Source organism: Amblyraja radiata, chromosome 24, assembly GCF_010909765.2.
Source record: "Amblyraja radiata isolate CabotCenter1 chromosome 24, sAmbRad1.1.pri, whole genome shotgun sequence".
Taxonomy (NCBI): Eukaryota; Metazoa; Chordata; class Chondrichthyes; order Rajiformes; family Rajidae; genus Amblyraja; species Amblyraja radiata.
This window is the reverse complement of record NC_045979.1, coordinates 29,313,285-29,327,870: the sequence shown is the minus strand read 5'-3', so window position 1 is coordinate 29,327,870 and position 14,586 is coordinate 29,313,285. Positions and strand designations below refer to the sequence as shown.

Sequence of the window (14,586 nt, the reverse complement as noted above, 5' to 3'; positions counted from 1 at the left end):
TGGTCGGCGCGGACTCGGTGTGCCGACGCCCCGTTTCCGCGCTGTATCTCTAAACTACACGTGCAAACTGCGCATAGGCAGCACCCAAGGTCAGGATGGAACCCGGGCCTCTGGCGCCGAGAGGCAGTAGCTCTACCAGTTCCGCCACTGTTCTTGGACCACTGGGCAAATATCTCCATTTAAATGAATAGGGAACCACAAGCCTTCACCAAGTGGAGCAGAGTAACAAAGGGCCCATTGTCTATCACTCCGTTCACACCAGCTTACTGTCAGTCTGTGTAAATCTCAAGGTATACACCCTCGCAGGTACCTCCTGTGAGTTGATGCAATGCAGGCCACTGCCAATTCTTTTCAGCTCATTAAATCGTTACATTATAAAATACTCTCATCTCTCTCCTGATTATTTTGGTAATTTTGTTCAGTACCCTTAAAGGGATATATTATTACAAATCAAATGAATTACCAAAAGAACATTTAAAATACATAATAAGGAACAGGTCTTTAGGGAGTGATAAATAGTTGAAATCATCGGCTAAACACATTGATAAAAATATAGTCTATTACAACTTTTAACTTTTCTTCAGGTAACACATTTCGTCCAAACGGCTAACTTTTCTACCTTGATTCAGGTTCTGCATTGAAGGTTAGATCCTATGGGATTCAAGGAGAGATAGCTGAAAAATCTTTGTATAAAACCATGTGAGGAATCGAGCAGGTAGATGCACAGAGTCTTAGGGGAATCAAGAATCAGAGGACATAGGTTTAAGGTGAGGGGGGGAAAGATTTAATATGAACCTGAGGAGTCGGTGCTTGGAGGGTAAATGGGACGAGTTGCCCTAGGAGGTAATTGAGGCAGGTACTATCACAACGTTTAATGGCCCTGTCCCATGGTACGAGTTCATTCCAAGAGCTCTCCCGAGTTTAAAAAAAATCAAACTCGTGCTAAGCACGGAGAATGAACGTAGCGGTTACGTCGGAGCGCGGGGACGTCTCTTAGCGGCTCGTAACGCTAACGGCAGGTACTCGGGAAGACTCGCTAACGGCAGGTAAGCTCGGGAAGACTCGTGAAGATTTTTCAACATGTTGAAAAATGTCCACGAGAGCCCCGAGTACCGACGAGCGGCCATTACCGTAAATCTCCGAGTTCGAATCAGGGCAAACTCGGGAGAGCTCTTGGAATGAACTCGTACCGTGGGACAGGGCCATAAGAATCATTTGGACAGGTACATGGATAGGACAGGTTTAGAGGGATATGGGCCAAATGCAGGCAGGTGGGACTAGTGTAGATGGGACATGGTGGCCAGTGTGGGCAGGCTGGGTTGAAGGGCCTGTTTCCACACTATATCACTCTATGACTTTATGACTTTAATCCAACTGCATGTTAGTCTTCACTCCCTATTTTCTCCTTTTCAGCTCAGCTTTTGAATCCTTTCCCATTATTTCAGCTGTCTTGTAAAATCCCATTATTACCTTCCTTCCAGCACTGGTAGTTTTGGGTCCCCAATAATCACCCTCCTGCAGCTCTATCCACGTCACCCTCTCCCTCCCTGACCTGGCTTCACCTGCCTCACATTCTTCATTCCTCCAGATGCTGTTGACTTGCAGCCTCCAGATTGTCTGAAATAATTGTCAACTTCATCTCTCACCTACTGGCCTCCACATCATCCCTCCCTCTTTCTTCTTTATACTTTCTCTCTCCCCCTCTCCACTCTTAGAAATAGACAATAGACAATAGGTGCAGGTGTAGGCCACTGTGATCATGCCTGATCATCCACAATCAGTACCCCGTTCCTGCCTTCTCCCCATATCCCTGGACTCCGCTATCTTTAAGAGCTCGATCTAACTCACTCTTGAAAGCATCCAGAGAATTGGTCTCCACTGCCTTTCGAGGCAGAGAATTCCACAGATTCACAACTCCCTGGGTGAAAAGGTTTTTCCTCCTGTCCTGATGTAGGGTCTTGACCTGACACATCGACAAATCTTGCCCCCAACAGATGCTGCCTGAACCTCTGAGCTCCTCCAGCAGTTAGAACACCTTAAGCCACTCCACTCCATCACCAACAACCCCAACACCATACTCAATGGCACTCCACCCCAATCCATCCAACGGGAATTAATCCCGACCATTACAATACAGCACGCCTCATTCACCTCACTGAGATCCCAACTCTCATCACCTGGAGACTGAAGTTCTCTGGCGAGGTTCTTTACTGTTTGCACCAGGCAAAAGTGTGTGATCAGGGAGAGGAACAGTACGGCAGCATCAATCAGCCAAGACAGCCACACTTTAATAGGGCAGCACAGTGGTGCAGCTGTAGAGTTGCTGCCTTACAGCACTTACAGCGACAGAGACCCGGGTTCAGTCCTACTTGTCAATGCGGAGCTTGTACGTTCTCCCCGTGACCTGAGCGGGTTTTCTCCGAGATCTTCGTTTTCCTCCCACACTCCAAAGACGTGCAGGTTTGCAGGTTAATTGGCTTGGTGTAAATGTACAATTGTCCCTAGTGTGTGTGTGTAGGGTGGTGTTATGTGTAGCGGGGATGGCTGGTCGGCGCGGGTTCGTTGGGCCGACTAAACTAAACTAATCTAAACCAATAATGGTCACATAGCACACAGCGTTACACAGGGAGCTCAAACATCAGGGGGATATTGCAACTACACCAAAGTAACTTCTATTACTTTCATTCTTGAAGATCAAGAGCAAGAAGTATACAGCAGATGCTGTTGACTTGCAGCCTCCAGATTGTCTGAAATAATTGTCGACTTCAAGAGGTGCTCTCTGCTGGAAGTGCCTTTGAATCTCATCATTACCATTTTCTCGGCAAACATCCTAGTTCTGGTTTTCAATGTAATTGAATTCTTTCCATGTTGCCTTTAATAAGGAAGGTATCAGCATTCGTAAGAATACTGAGCAGCTTTGTCGAATTAACTGAAGTAGAGGAAGGGTTTCAGTCTGAGGAAGGGTTTCGGCCCGAAACGTTGCCTATTTCCTTCGCTCCATAGATGCTGCTGCACCCGCTGAGTTTCTCCAGCATTTTTGTGTACCAACTGAAGTAGACGCTCAGTTTAGACCAGAGAGACTTAAATGGAGATTTCATCGTAGAGTCATAGAGTTGCACACCTCCTGATTCAGGGACAGTTTCTTCCCAGCTGTTGTCAGGCAGTTACCACAACCAGAGAGCAGTGCAGAACTACTATCTACCTCACTGGTGACCCAAGGCCTATCCTTGATCGGACCTTGTACTAAACGTTATTCCCTTATCATGTATCTATCTATACACTATAAATGGCTCGATTGTAATCATGCATTGTCTTTCCGCTGACTGGTGAACACGCAACAAAGGCTTTTCTCTGTACCTCGGTACAAGTGACAATAAACTGTCTAAACTAAACTAAACGAGAGGCACAGAGCCATGCGGCACAGAAACAGCCCCCTTGACCCAACTAGTCCATGCCGACCAAATTGTCCCACCTAAACTACTCCCATGTGCCTGAGTTTATAGAGGAGGTGAAGAATTAGTCAGGGTCATGAAGGACTTTGCTAGTGCAAATAAAAAAAGAAAATGTTAGCTCTAGAAGAAGGATTGGAAGGCAGAGATTCAGATTTAAGAACTTACAGAATTAAACTTTTCCTTGTACAATAGTTTAGTTCAGTTCAGTTTTGTATTGTTTCGTTTCGTTGTTTACTTTAGTTTATTTTTAAATTATTGTCACGTGTACCGAGGTCCAGTAAAAAGCCTTTTGTTGCATACTATCCAGTCAGCGAAAATACTATACAGTACATGATTACAGTCGAGCCGTCCACAGTGTAAAGATACAGTATAAAGGGAATAATGTTTAGTGCAAGATAAAGTCCAGGAAAGTACAATTAAAGATGCTGCCTGTACCCACTGAGTCACTCCAGCTTTATTGTGTCTCAATCTTCGGCAGAACCACGAGTTCCTCGATGAGCCGGCCTTCGAGCAGAACTGCCTGGAGGGCTCGATGCAGAACTGCCCGTCCACCCACAGCCCGTCGCTCTCCTCCGGCTCGGGGACGGCCAGCACCTGCTGCTCCCGCCGCAGCAACAAGAAGTCCAGCCACCTGCCCAACTCCAGCATGTCGGCTTCCAACCTGAGAAGCATGCAGGAGCTCAGCACCATTCACATCCAGTGCGGAGAACAGATATCCTTCAACACCAGGTAACGCCTGCCAATATATTCGAGAGAGGGGGGGGGAGGGGGGGTGAAACAGGGCTTTCTGTCTCTCCCTTCGGGGGAATGCGACTTTCTGGTCGTATCCCCCTTCTCTTCCCCCGTCTGAGCTGAGGCCTAATGGCGGAGCTGGCGGCCTCCAACCTGCGACCGACCTCGAGGATCCGGAGGTAGAGCCAGCCAGGACTTACCAACGCGAGGCTGGCCGTCTTCGAGCTGTGGCGGCGTTCGGGCAGCGGCACGACTCGGCGCTCCGGTGACGGCGGACGGCGCGGGGCTGAGACACTCCTGTGAGGGCGGCCCGGCTCCCGGCTGGAAGGTGCTCCCGTGTGGGCGGCCCGTCTCCCGGCTGGAAGGTGCTCCCGTGTGGGCGGCCCGGCTCCCGGCTGGAAGGCGCTCCCGTGTGGGCGGCCCGGTTCTTGGCTGGAAGGTGATCCCGTGAGGACGGCCCGGCTCCCGGTTGGAAGGCGCTCCCGTGAGGACGGCCCGGCTCCCGGCTGGAAGGCGCTCCCGTGAGGGCGGCCCGGTGCGGGGCTGAGACGCTCCGGTGAGGGCGGCCCGGTGCGGAGCTGAGATGGTGCTCCGGTGGCTGAGGCGGCGGCGACCTGAATCCGGGGCTCGGCCGCGGGCCAGTGGATGACATCGTTGGGAGCTCGCGGGTCACAGGTTGGTGCCTGTTTTCCGGAGCTCCCGTGGCAACAACTGTGTCCGCTGGACTGGAGGGCGGCAGCTTCGACCACCCCCGGGCCGCGGAGCTTGAACCGCGGGACTGACTTACCATCGCCCGGTGGGGTATCGCCTCAGCGCAGAGGGAGAAGAGGAGGGAAGAGACAGTAACTCTAAGACTTTTGCCTCCATCACAGTGAGGAGGTGCTTGGTGAACTCACTGTGGTGGATGTTAATTTGTGTTTATTGTGTGTTGTTTATTATTACATGTATGGCTGCAGGGAACAACATTTCGTTCAGACCGAAAGGTCTGAATGACAAATAAAGGATTCAATTCAATTCAATTCAATTCAAAACCGAAGTTCTCGGAGAAAACCCACGCGGGTCACGGGGAGAACGTACAAACTCCGTACAGAGAGCGCCCATAATCGGGATCGAAACCGGGTGTCCAGCGCTGCATTCGCTGTAAGGCAGCAACTCTACCGCTGCGCCACCGTGACCGTCCATTTTTCTTAATTAAATATCAGAACACTGATGTATTCTAGAGCGAGTTAGATACAAAATAGCTCTCAGGGCTGACGGAATCAAGCTATTTGGGGAGAAAGCAGGAACGGGGTACTGATTTTGGAAGATAGGTCAGGATCACATTGAAGGGCCATATAACCATATAACAATTACAGCACGGAAACAGGTCATCTCGGCCCTACAAGTCCGTGCCGAACAACTTTTTTCCCTTAGTCCCACCTGCCTGCACTCATACCATAACCCTCCATTCCCTTCTCATCCATATGCCTATCCAATTTATTTTTAAATGATACCAACGAACCTGCCGCCACCACTTCCACTGGAAGCTCATTCCACACCGCTACCACTCTCTGAGTAAAGAAGTTCCCCCTCATGTTACCCCTAAACTTCTGTCCCTTAATTCTGAAGTCATGTCCTCTTGTTTGAATCGTCCCTATTCTCAATGTCCTATTCCTGCACCTATTTTTTTTAATGTTTCTATGTAACACAGCAACTTTTATACACCCAGATGAGAAAGGAATCTGTGATGGGGATGAGGTGGTCTTTGTATAGATATACATAGAACTTAGAAAAGTACGGGACACAAACTGCTGGAGTAACTCAGTGATTCAGGCAGCATCTCTGGAGGGCATGGATAGGTGACATTTCAGGTCGGGACCCTTCTTCGGACCGATTAAAGAAAATCCCAAAGCTTTTTATACCGATGTTAGAAACAGGAGGGTAACCTTGCCGTCTGGGGGTGTAAGCAAGGTACTAAACAAGGGGAAGGACACGGACAGTGAGATCAGTGTGGAGAATACTAACATGCAAGGGCAGCTTAAGATTAAGATGGAGGAGATGTTGAAGCTCCTGAAGAATTGAAGATAGACAAATCGCTCAGACATGAGGGAGTTTATTCCAGGTTATTAAGAGACACTGCAGGAGGCCTTAACAAAGATTATTGTGTCTGAATTAGTCTGAAGGACGATGCCGCCCTGAGATATCACCTATCCATCTTCTCCAGGGACCTTGCCTGACCCGCTGTGTTACTCCAGCACTTTGTGTCCTTTTTTTGTAAACCAACAACAGCAGTTCATTGTTTCCACGTGGAACAGTATAGCACAAGAACAGGCCCTTCGGCCCACAATGTCTGTGCCGTACATGATGTCACGGCCAACTCTCATCTGGAACTAAACTCATTCGTGTGGGAGGTGTTGTATTTTAGCAAGTTAAGCCAGGGCAGGACTTACACAGTAAATGAGAGGCCCCTGGAGTGTTGCAGAACAGAGAGACCTAAGTGTGCACATACATAGTTAGAGAGTGGCAACACAGGTGGAAACATAGAAATAGGTGCAGGAGTAGAGGCCATTCGGCCCTTTGAGCCAGCACCACCATTCAATATGATCATGGCTGATCATCCAAAATCAGTACTCCATTCCTGCTTTCTCCCCATATCTCTTGATTCCGTTAGCCCTAAGAGGTATATCCAACACTCTCTTGAAAACATCCAGTGAATTGGCCTCCATTGCCTACTGTGGCAGAGAATTCCGCAGATTCACAACTCTGTGGGTGAAAAGGTTTTTCCTCATCTCATTCCTAAATGGCCTACCCCTTATTCTTACACTCTTTGACTCTAAGAAGTAAATTCAAAAGCTACTTCCAAAAGGGAATGAGATGAATATTTGAAGAGAAAGCAGTTCTCTGGGGCGAAAGATGGTGTGAGATTAATGGATGGCTCTTAGAAAATGCCAGTACAGGAAAAAATAGTCCAGGTGCCATTCTGCTGTGTTGTAAGATCTTGTGAGCTGATCTGATTCGTTTTCCCCGGGCATATGAATACTCAAGGGAGTCCATATAATCACCGTTCTGCAATATATCACCTAGCCCATGCAGTTTTGACATCAGCAATCTAAGCAAAACAAAAATAAACACCGCCCAGGTGTTCAGTGACACCTTTAAACACAGCACAGTGGCGCAGCAGGTGGAGGTACTGCCTCACATTGCCAGAGACCCAGGTTCAATCCTGACTACGGGTGCTGCCAGTGTGGAGTGTGCACGCTCTCCACGTGACAGCATGGGATTCCTGCGGGTGCACCGGTTTCCTCCCACATCCCAAACTCGAGCGGGTTCTTAGGTTAAATGGCCTCTTGTAAAAATGTCCCCTCCTTTGTAGAGAGTGGATGAGAAGGTGGGATGACATAGAAACTGTGCAAATGGGTGATCGGTGGGCAGCGTGGACTCGGTGGGCTGAAGGGCCTGTTTCCATGCTGTACCTCTAAACTACACTAAAAATACAGTGAAATTCTTTGTTTTACATTCAATTCAGCAAAATCATACTGTACATAAGCACAATCATGCCTCAGTATTGGACAAGCTTGGATAGACTTCTTGGTCGGCATGGATGAGTTGGGCCGAAGGGCGTGTTTCTATGCTGGAAGACTCTCTGTCTCTTAGGACTGGTAGAAGCAAATTCAAAAGCAGCTTCCAAAAGTGAATGAATGAGAGTGCAACGATTATAATGGAAGAATATTATAATGTAAGGTGCGGCACGGTGGCGCAGCGGTAGAGTTGCTGCCTTGCAGCGCCACAAACCCGGGTTCGATCCCGACTATGTGTGCCGTCGGTACGGAGTTTGTACCTTCTCCCCGTGACCGCGCGGGTTTTCTCCGAGATCTTTCCTCCCACACTCCAAAGACGTACAGGTTTGTAGGTTAATAGGTATAAGTGTGAATTGTCTCTGGTACGTGTGGGATAGTGTTATTGTGAGGGGATCGCTGGTCGGTGCAGTCTCAGTGGGCCAAAAAGCTCGTTCCTCTAAACTAAAGTAATAGTGGAGGCAGTACAAAAAGAGCTGTATCTCTAGACTAAAACCCAAACTAAAACTTGATATCTGATGCTCATTGATCACAGAAAGTAGTTTTCTTAATGAGGAAGTGGCCAATACCTTAAGTGGCATATTGTTCAGAAGACCTTTCCCTCTACATTGCTGTTTTTGGTATAATGGATAAGTCCATGCATTTTTCAAGACCATTATAACCAAGTCATTAACGATTGCTTTAATATTGACAGGAAGATGTGAAATATGGATAAATACCATGCTGTTTAATTGGTCAGAAAAAAATATCACTAAAACGACACCCTTAAAAATTGCTGAGGATGTTGCAGAAGGCAGAACAGAACCATTGAAAGGCTGACACAAATTGCTGGAATAATTCAGCGGGTCAGGCAGTATCTCTGTGAGAACATGGATCGGCAATGTTTCCACCTATCAATGTCTGGGCACCATAGCTGAGGAAAGATGTGCTGGCACTGGAGAGGGTCCAGAGGAGGTTTACAAGAATGATCCCAGGAATGAGAGAATATTGCCATAGAGGGAGTACAGAGAAGGTTCACCAGACTGATTCCTGGGATGTCAGGACTTTCATATGAAGAAAGACTGGATAGACTCGGCTTGTACTCGCTAGAATTTAGGAGATTGAGGGGGGATCTTATAGAAACTTACAAAATTCTTAAGGGGTTGGACAGGCTAGATGCAGGAAGATTGTTCCCGATGTTGGGGAAGTCCAGGACAAGGGGTCACAGTTTAAGGATAAAGTGGAAATTCTTTAGGACCGAGATGAGAAAAACATTTTTCACACAGAGAGTGGTGAATCTCTGGAACTCTGCCACAGAAAGTAGTTGAGGCTAGTTCATTGGCTATATTTAAGAGGGAGTTAGATTTGGCCCTTAAGGGATTAGAGGGTATGGAGAGAAGGCAGGTACAGGATACTGAGTTGGATGATCAGCCATGATCATATTGAATGGCGGTGCAGGCTCAAAGGGCCGAATGGCCTACTCCTGCACCTATTTTCTATGTTTCTATGAGTGGGTTAACCCATGATGAGCGTTTGACGGCACTGGGCCTGTACTCGCTGGAGTTTAGAAGAATGAAGTGGGGTCGCATTGAAATTCACCAAATACTGAAAGGCTTGGATAGAGTGGATGTGGAGAGGATGTTTCCACTAGTGGGAGAGTGTAGGACTAGAGGTCATAACCTCAGAATTAAAGGACGTTCCTTTAGGAAGGAGATGAGGAGGAATTTCTTTAGTCAGATGGTGGTGAATCTGTGGAATTCTTTGTGACTTATGGCTGTGGAGGCCAAGTCAATGGGTATTTTTTAATTAAATTTCTTTATTTATATAGCACATTTTTAGTCAACTTGCATTGACCCCAAAGTGCTTCACATAATTACATCCACACACACAGGCAAAGGTGGGTGAAGTGTCTTGCCCAAGGACACACACAGGCAAAGGTGGGTGAAGTGTCTTGCCCAAGGAGACAACGACAGTATGCACTCCAAGCGGGATTCGAACCAGCTACCTTCCGGTTGCCAGCCGAACACTTAGCCCATTGTGCCATCTGTCGTCCCTTTAAGACAGAGATAGATAGATTCTTGACTAGTACGGTGTCAGAGGTTATGGGGAGAAGGCAAGAGAATGGGGTTAGGAGGAAAGAGATAGATCAGCCAAGATTGAATAGCGGAGTAGACTTGATGGGCCGAATGGCCTAATTCTGCTCCTATCTCATATGACCATATGACCCAGGATCTGTCTTCAGACTGACTGTAGGAGAGAGAAAGAAAGCTGGAAGAGGGGTGGGAGCGAGACAAAGCCTGGTAAGTAATAGTTGGAAGATAGACACAAAATGCTGAGTTACTCCAGCATTTTGTGTCTACAGTGTAAACCAGCATCTGCAGTTCCTTCCAAGACAATTAAATAAATGAGCATCTTGTTTTTTGGAGACAGTGATTGAGGGATACGTGTTGGTCAAGATGTCAGATTTCCTTGTGTAGGGAGGAACTGCAGATGCTTGTTTCCACAGAAGATAGACACAAAATGCTGGAGTAACTCAGCGGGACAGGCAGCATCTCTGGAGAGAAGGAATGGGTGACGTTTTAGGTGGAGATCCTTCTTCAGACCAAGAGTCAGGGTAGAGGGAGACACAGAGATAAGGAAGTGTAAGGTGTGAAAATGAGACATCAAAAGAGTTGAGAAATCAAGGAAAATGTAGAATAGATGATTGTTAGCTAGGAGAAGTTGACAACGAAGCAAACAGAGATAAAATGAAATCAGGGAGTCAGACAGGTCAGAGAACTGGGCAGGCAGAGGGATGGAGAGAGAGGGAAAGCAAGGGTTACTTGAAGTTAGAGAAGTCAATGTTCATACCGCTGGGGGTAAGCTGCCCAAAGCAAATATGAGGTGCTGTTCCTCCAATTTGCGCTGGGCTTCACTCTGACAATGGAGGAGGCCTAGGACAGAAAGGTCAATGTAGGAGTTAAAGTGTTTAGCAACCGGGAGATCAGGAAGGTTTAGGCGTTCAGCGTGGTGTCTCAGTCTGAAGAAAGGTCTTGACCCGAAACATCAGCCATCTGATGTTTCGGGACAAGGCCCTTGTTTTTCTTCGAATAACGGAATATACCTTTGGCACTTATTGAAGTTATAAAGCATAAATGCTTTATGCCTCTATCATTACAAACTAGGTTACACTTTACACAGAGTGATTGCCGTATTGACCACGGTTTTATTACTCAAAGACAGCACTAACACTGAGTGATTGATTTTAAAAGCTTTCCAAATGGAAGAAGAACACGCCCACACACGCCCACACCCACCCACACCCACACCCACACCCACACCCACACCCACACACACACACACACACACACACACACACACACACACACACACACACACACACACACACACACACACACACACACACACACCCACACCCACACACACACCCACACACACACACACACACACACACACACACACACACACACACACACATACCCACGCACACACACACACACACACACACACACACACACACACACACACACACACACACAAACGTCCTTGAAATCAGGAGCAAACACAAAGTGCTGGAGTAACTCAGCAGGTCAGGCAGCATCTGTGGAGAGAATAGACAGTAACGCTTCAGGCCAGGATATTTTCCTCAGTTTGAATACCTGTCATTTTTAGCCATATATATATATTGGCCTCCAAATCCGATATATTCTTCGGCGAAGAGTTAGGCAATTCAGGTGGGAAATCAGGAAGCCATTTTCTCATGCAAAGGATGATGGGGATTTGAAACGCACTTGCCCAAAACAATTCCAGGGCCTGCAGTTTTCAACTTGAGGACAAGGAATTTTAGGAAGGAAAGTGAGGGCACCAGAGACCCTGGTTCAATACTGACTATGGGCGCTGTCTGTACGGAGTTTGTACGTTCTTCACGTGACTGCGTGAGTTTTCTTCGGGAGCTCCGATTTCCTCCCACACTTCCACAAATTGTAGTTCAATTGACTTCTGTAAATTGTAAATTGTCCCTCGTGCGTTAGATAGCGCTAGTTTGCGGGGTGATCGCTGGTCGGCACGGACTCGCTGGACTTGTTTCCACGCTGTATCTCTAACATAAAGTCTAAAGTTAAAAGAGAAAATGGCAAAAATACTCAGGAGGTGAAGTGAGGAGTTAAACAGAGTGAACACTCCAGGCCACCAGAACTGCAGACATACATTATTTTTGTATTAACTTCAGACTTCTAGCGCTAGTGCTATTGATAGTGGTTTGGTGAGAAGGATTGAGAATAAACCTAGGGTTAGTGTTGCACTCTGCATAAAATATGCCCTTGGCTAGGAGTGGGAGAGTAAGGACATGTGTAGAAGATGAATTATCCTTCAGAAGACTTGTTTTCTGAAGTAGTTTAGCGGGCCAGGCAACATTTCTGGAGAACAAGGATAGGTGATGTTTCGGGTCGGGACCCTTCTTCAGCCTGAAACGTTGCCTATCCATGTTCTCCTGAGATGCTGCCTGACCTGCTGCGTTACTCCAGCAGTCAGTGTCTTCTTTCGTAAGCTGGCAGCTGTAGTTCTTTGTTTCGAAACTGTCATTGAAGTTCAAACTATTAGAAAAGTAGAGTTTCCTTGAGGGTTGGATGCAAAATGGTGGAGTAACTCAGTGGTACAGGCAGCATCTCTGGAGAAAATGAATGAGTTACGTTTAGAGTCGAGACCCTTCTTCAGAATGTGTGAAGACTGAGTCTGAAAAAGGGTCGCGACCCGAAACGTAACCCATTCCTTCTCTCCAGAGATGTTGCCTGCCCCGCTGAGTTACTCCACCATTTTGAGTCTATCTTCTGTGCAAACCAACATCTGCAGTTCCTTCCTACACATTAAGAGTTGGCTAGTCTCGTGTTGTTCTCAGCTCCTATGAATTGATTGAATGGGTTCACAAAAGCTTGGAAATGAAGAGCCATCTCCATTTCCCAATCTTCCCATGATAAAGGCATTGTGTGGGCAACGCATGGTGACTTGAGTCTTTTTTTCTCTCTTTTGTTGCAGTCGTTCCAGCCTGAATGACAAGTCGGAGGAGGGAATGAGAATCAACTGCAAGAGCTCGCAGATCACCACGGCGATAATCAGCATCCCCACGCCTCCCGGCATGAGGGGCGAGGGGGACGTTCGACCTCCCGTCCCCAACCAGTCCAGCAGTAGCATGAACACCGCCAGCTGCAATATTGTCAAAGTATCCGCCTTGTAGAACAGGAAGCTGCCCCTCGCTCTCGGTCACCTGACATCCTCAAGATCACATGACACTGACGACCACATGGCAAAGGGTCAAAGGAGAAGCAGAGGAAGAGTCCAAGCCCGGCGATCACGGAGGCACGGGTGACCTGACGCTGCCGCCGCCGCCACCGCCGCGTATTTTTGCATCTCGGAGCACGGCACCGTTCCAGTCCAATGTTTATTTCCCCGTTCTCTTTCTTTTGCGTGAGGGGAAAACGTCAGGGGTGGTGGGGGGGGGGGGAGGGGGAGAGAGGATCTCCCCGACTCAAGAGGAACCGAGGCTCGAGCGACTCAACGCGGGAGAGCAGGAGGAAAGACAAGATTCCCCCGTTCCCGCGTCGCTTCATTTTTAAGCACCTACTTTAGGTGGCGTCGAAGATGGATAATATTTATTCACAAAACTGCGAACCTGACGAAACGAAATGGCAGGCCCGCTGTGTACAGGGAGTCAGGGATCCAGGGATCTTTTTTTTGTTTCATGTGCGGAAAAGCAACAAACGAAAAGAACTGCGTCTCGCGAAAAGAAGCGAATTCAGGGCTTCAGATGCCGGAGACGGACAATAGACAATCTATAGGTGCGGGAGTAGGCCATTCGGCCCTTCAAGCCAGCACCGCCATTCAATGTGATCGTGGCTGATCATCGCGGTGGCCAGCTACCTTTTTTGACACGTTTCTAGCGAGAGTGCACTCGGAATAGATGACCGCTTTTAACTGTTGGCGTGGAAGAGTTCACCGGCTGTGGTCTTTAGTATCAATAGGAGCTTTCATTTCTGCTGTGATATCCCCCCCCCCCCCCACACCTCCCCGTGACATTTCAGTGTGTGTTGCTCTGGTAAAGCAACGTCGCGTGAAAATGGTGTTTGTCGGTTCAGTATAGTCTATGTGCATAGTTTGAGGAGAATACAGTATCCAGCCAATTGTTGAATTCCACGCACTCATTCCTTCTCTTTCTCGGTTTCATCCCAAACCCCCACCCCCGCCCCCCCACTCACTTGCGTAGCGTGACTTTATTAGCACTAGTTAAGAAAAAAATAACATTTATGTATTTTGCAACAAAAACAAACTTGTGTGAAGTGAAGATAATGGGAACTTGCCTTTGTGCTGAGAATGTGTCGCCGTCTCCTTTTTCCCGAACTGTGAACTTCAGACTTGAGGTCAATGAGACCCTCGGTCGGTACGGTGGAATGTTTTGGCTCCACATAGCTTCGCAGCGGAGGGGTCGGATCATAAGTGCTCGGAGCAGAATCGGTCATTCACGTCTATTTCCACCGCTCAATCATGGCTGATCTATCTTTCCCTCTTCACCCCTTCTCCCCGTAACCCCTGACACCCGTACTAATCTAGCATCTATCGATCTCTGCCTTAAAAATATCCATTGACTTGGCCTCCACAATGGCGGAAGAATTATGTGGCAATTAATTCCACAGATTCACCACCCCCTGACTAAATAAATTCCTCCTCATATCCTAAAGTAACGTCCTTTAAATCTGAGGCTGTGACCCCTAGTCCTAGACTCTCCCACAGGTGGAAACATCCTCTCCACATCCACTATTCAGACGTGTGGATCCAATGATCCCGAGTAACACAATGAATGAAGAGGTAGTTTTCTGGGA

At 47.7% G+C, this 14,586-nt stretch overlaps 1 protein-coding gene across 1 annotated transcript in view; it reads left to right on the top strand.

The window, feature by feature from the left end:
* The window catches only part of kcnd3 (potassium voltage-gated channel subfamily D member 3), a 272,305-nt gene extending 257,996 nt beyond the window's left edge, over positions 1-14,309 (top strand). Inside the window, exons 7-8 of the mRNA XM_033042804.1 lie at positions 3,931-4,181; positions 12,749-14,309. Coding sequence (XP_032898695.1) covers positions 3,931-4,181; positions 12,749-12,947 — 450 coding nt within the window. The 3' untranslated portion in view covers positions 12,948-14,309. The remainder of the gene's footprint in view (positions 1-3,930; positions 4,182-12,748) is intronic.
* The last annotated feature ends 277 nt before the right edge of the window (positions 14,310-14,586 follow it).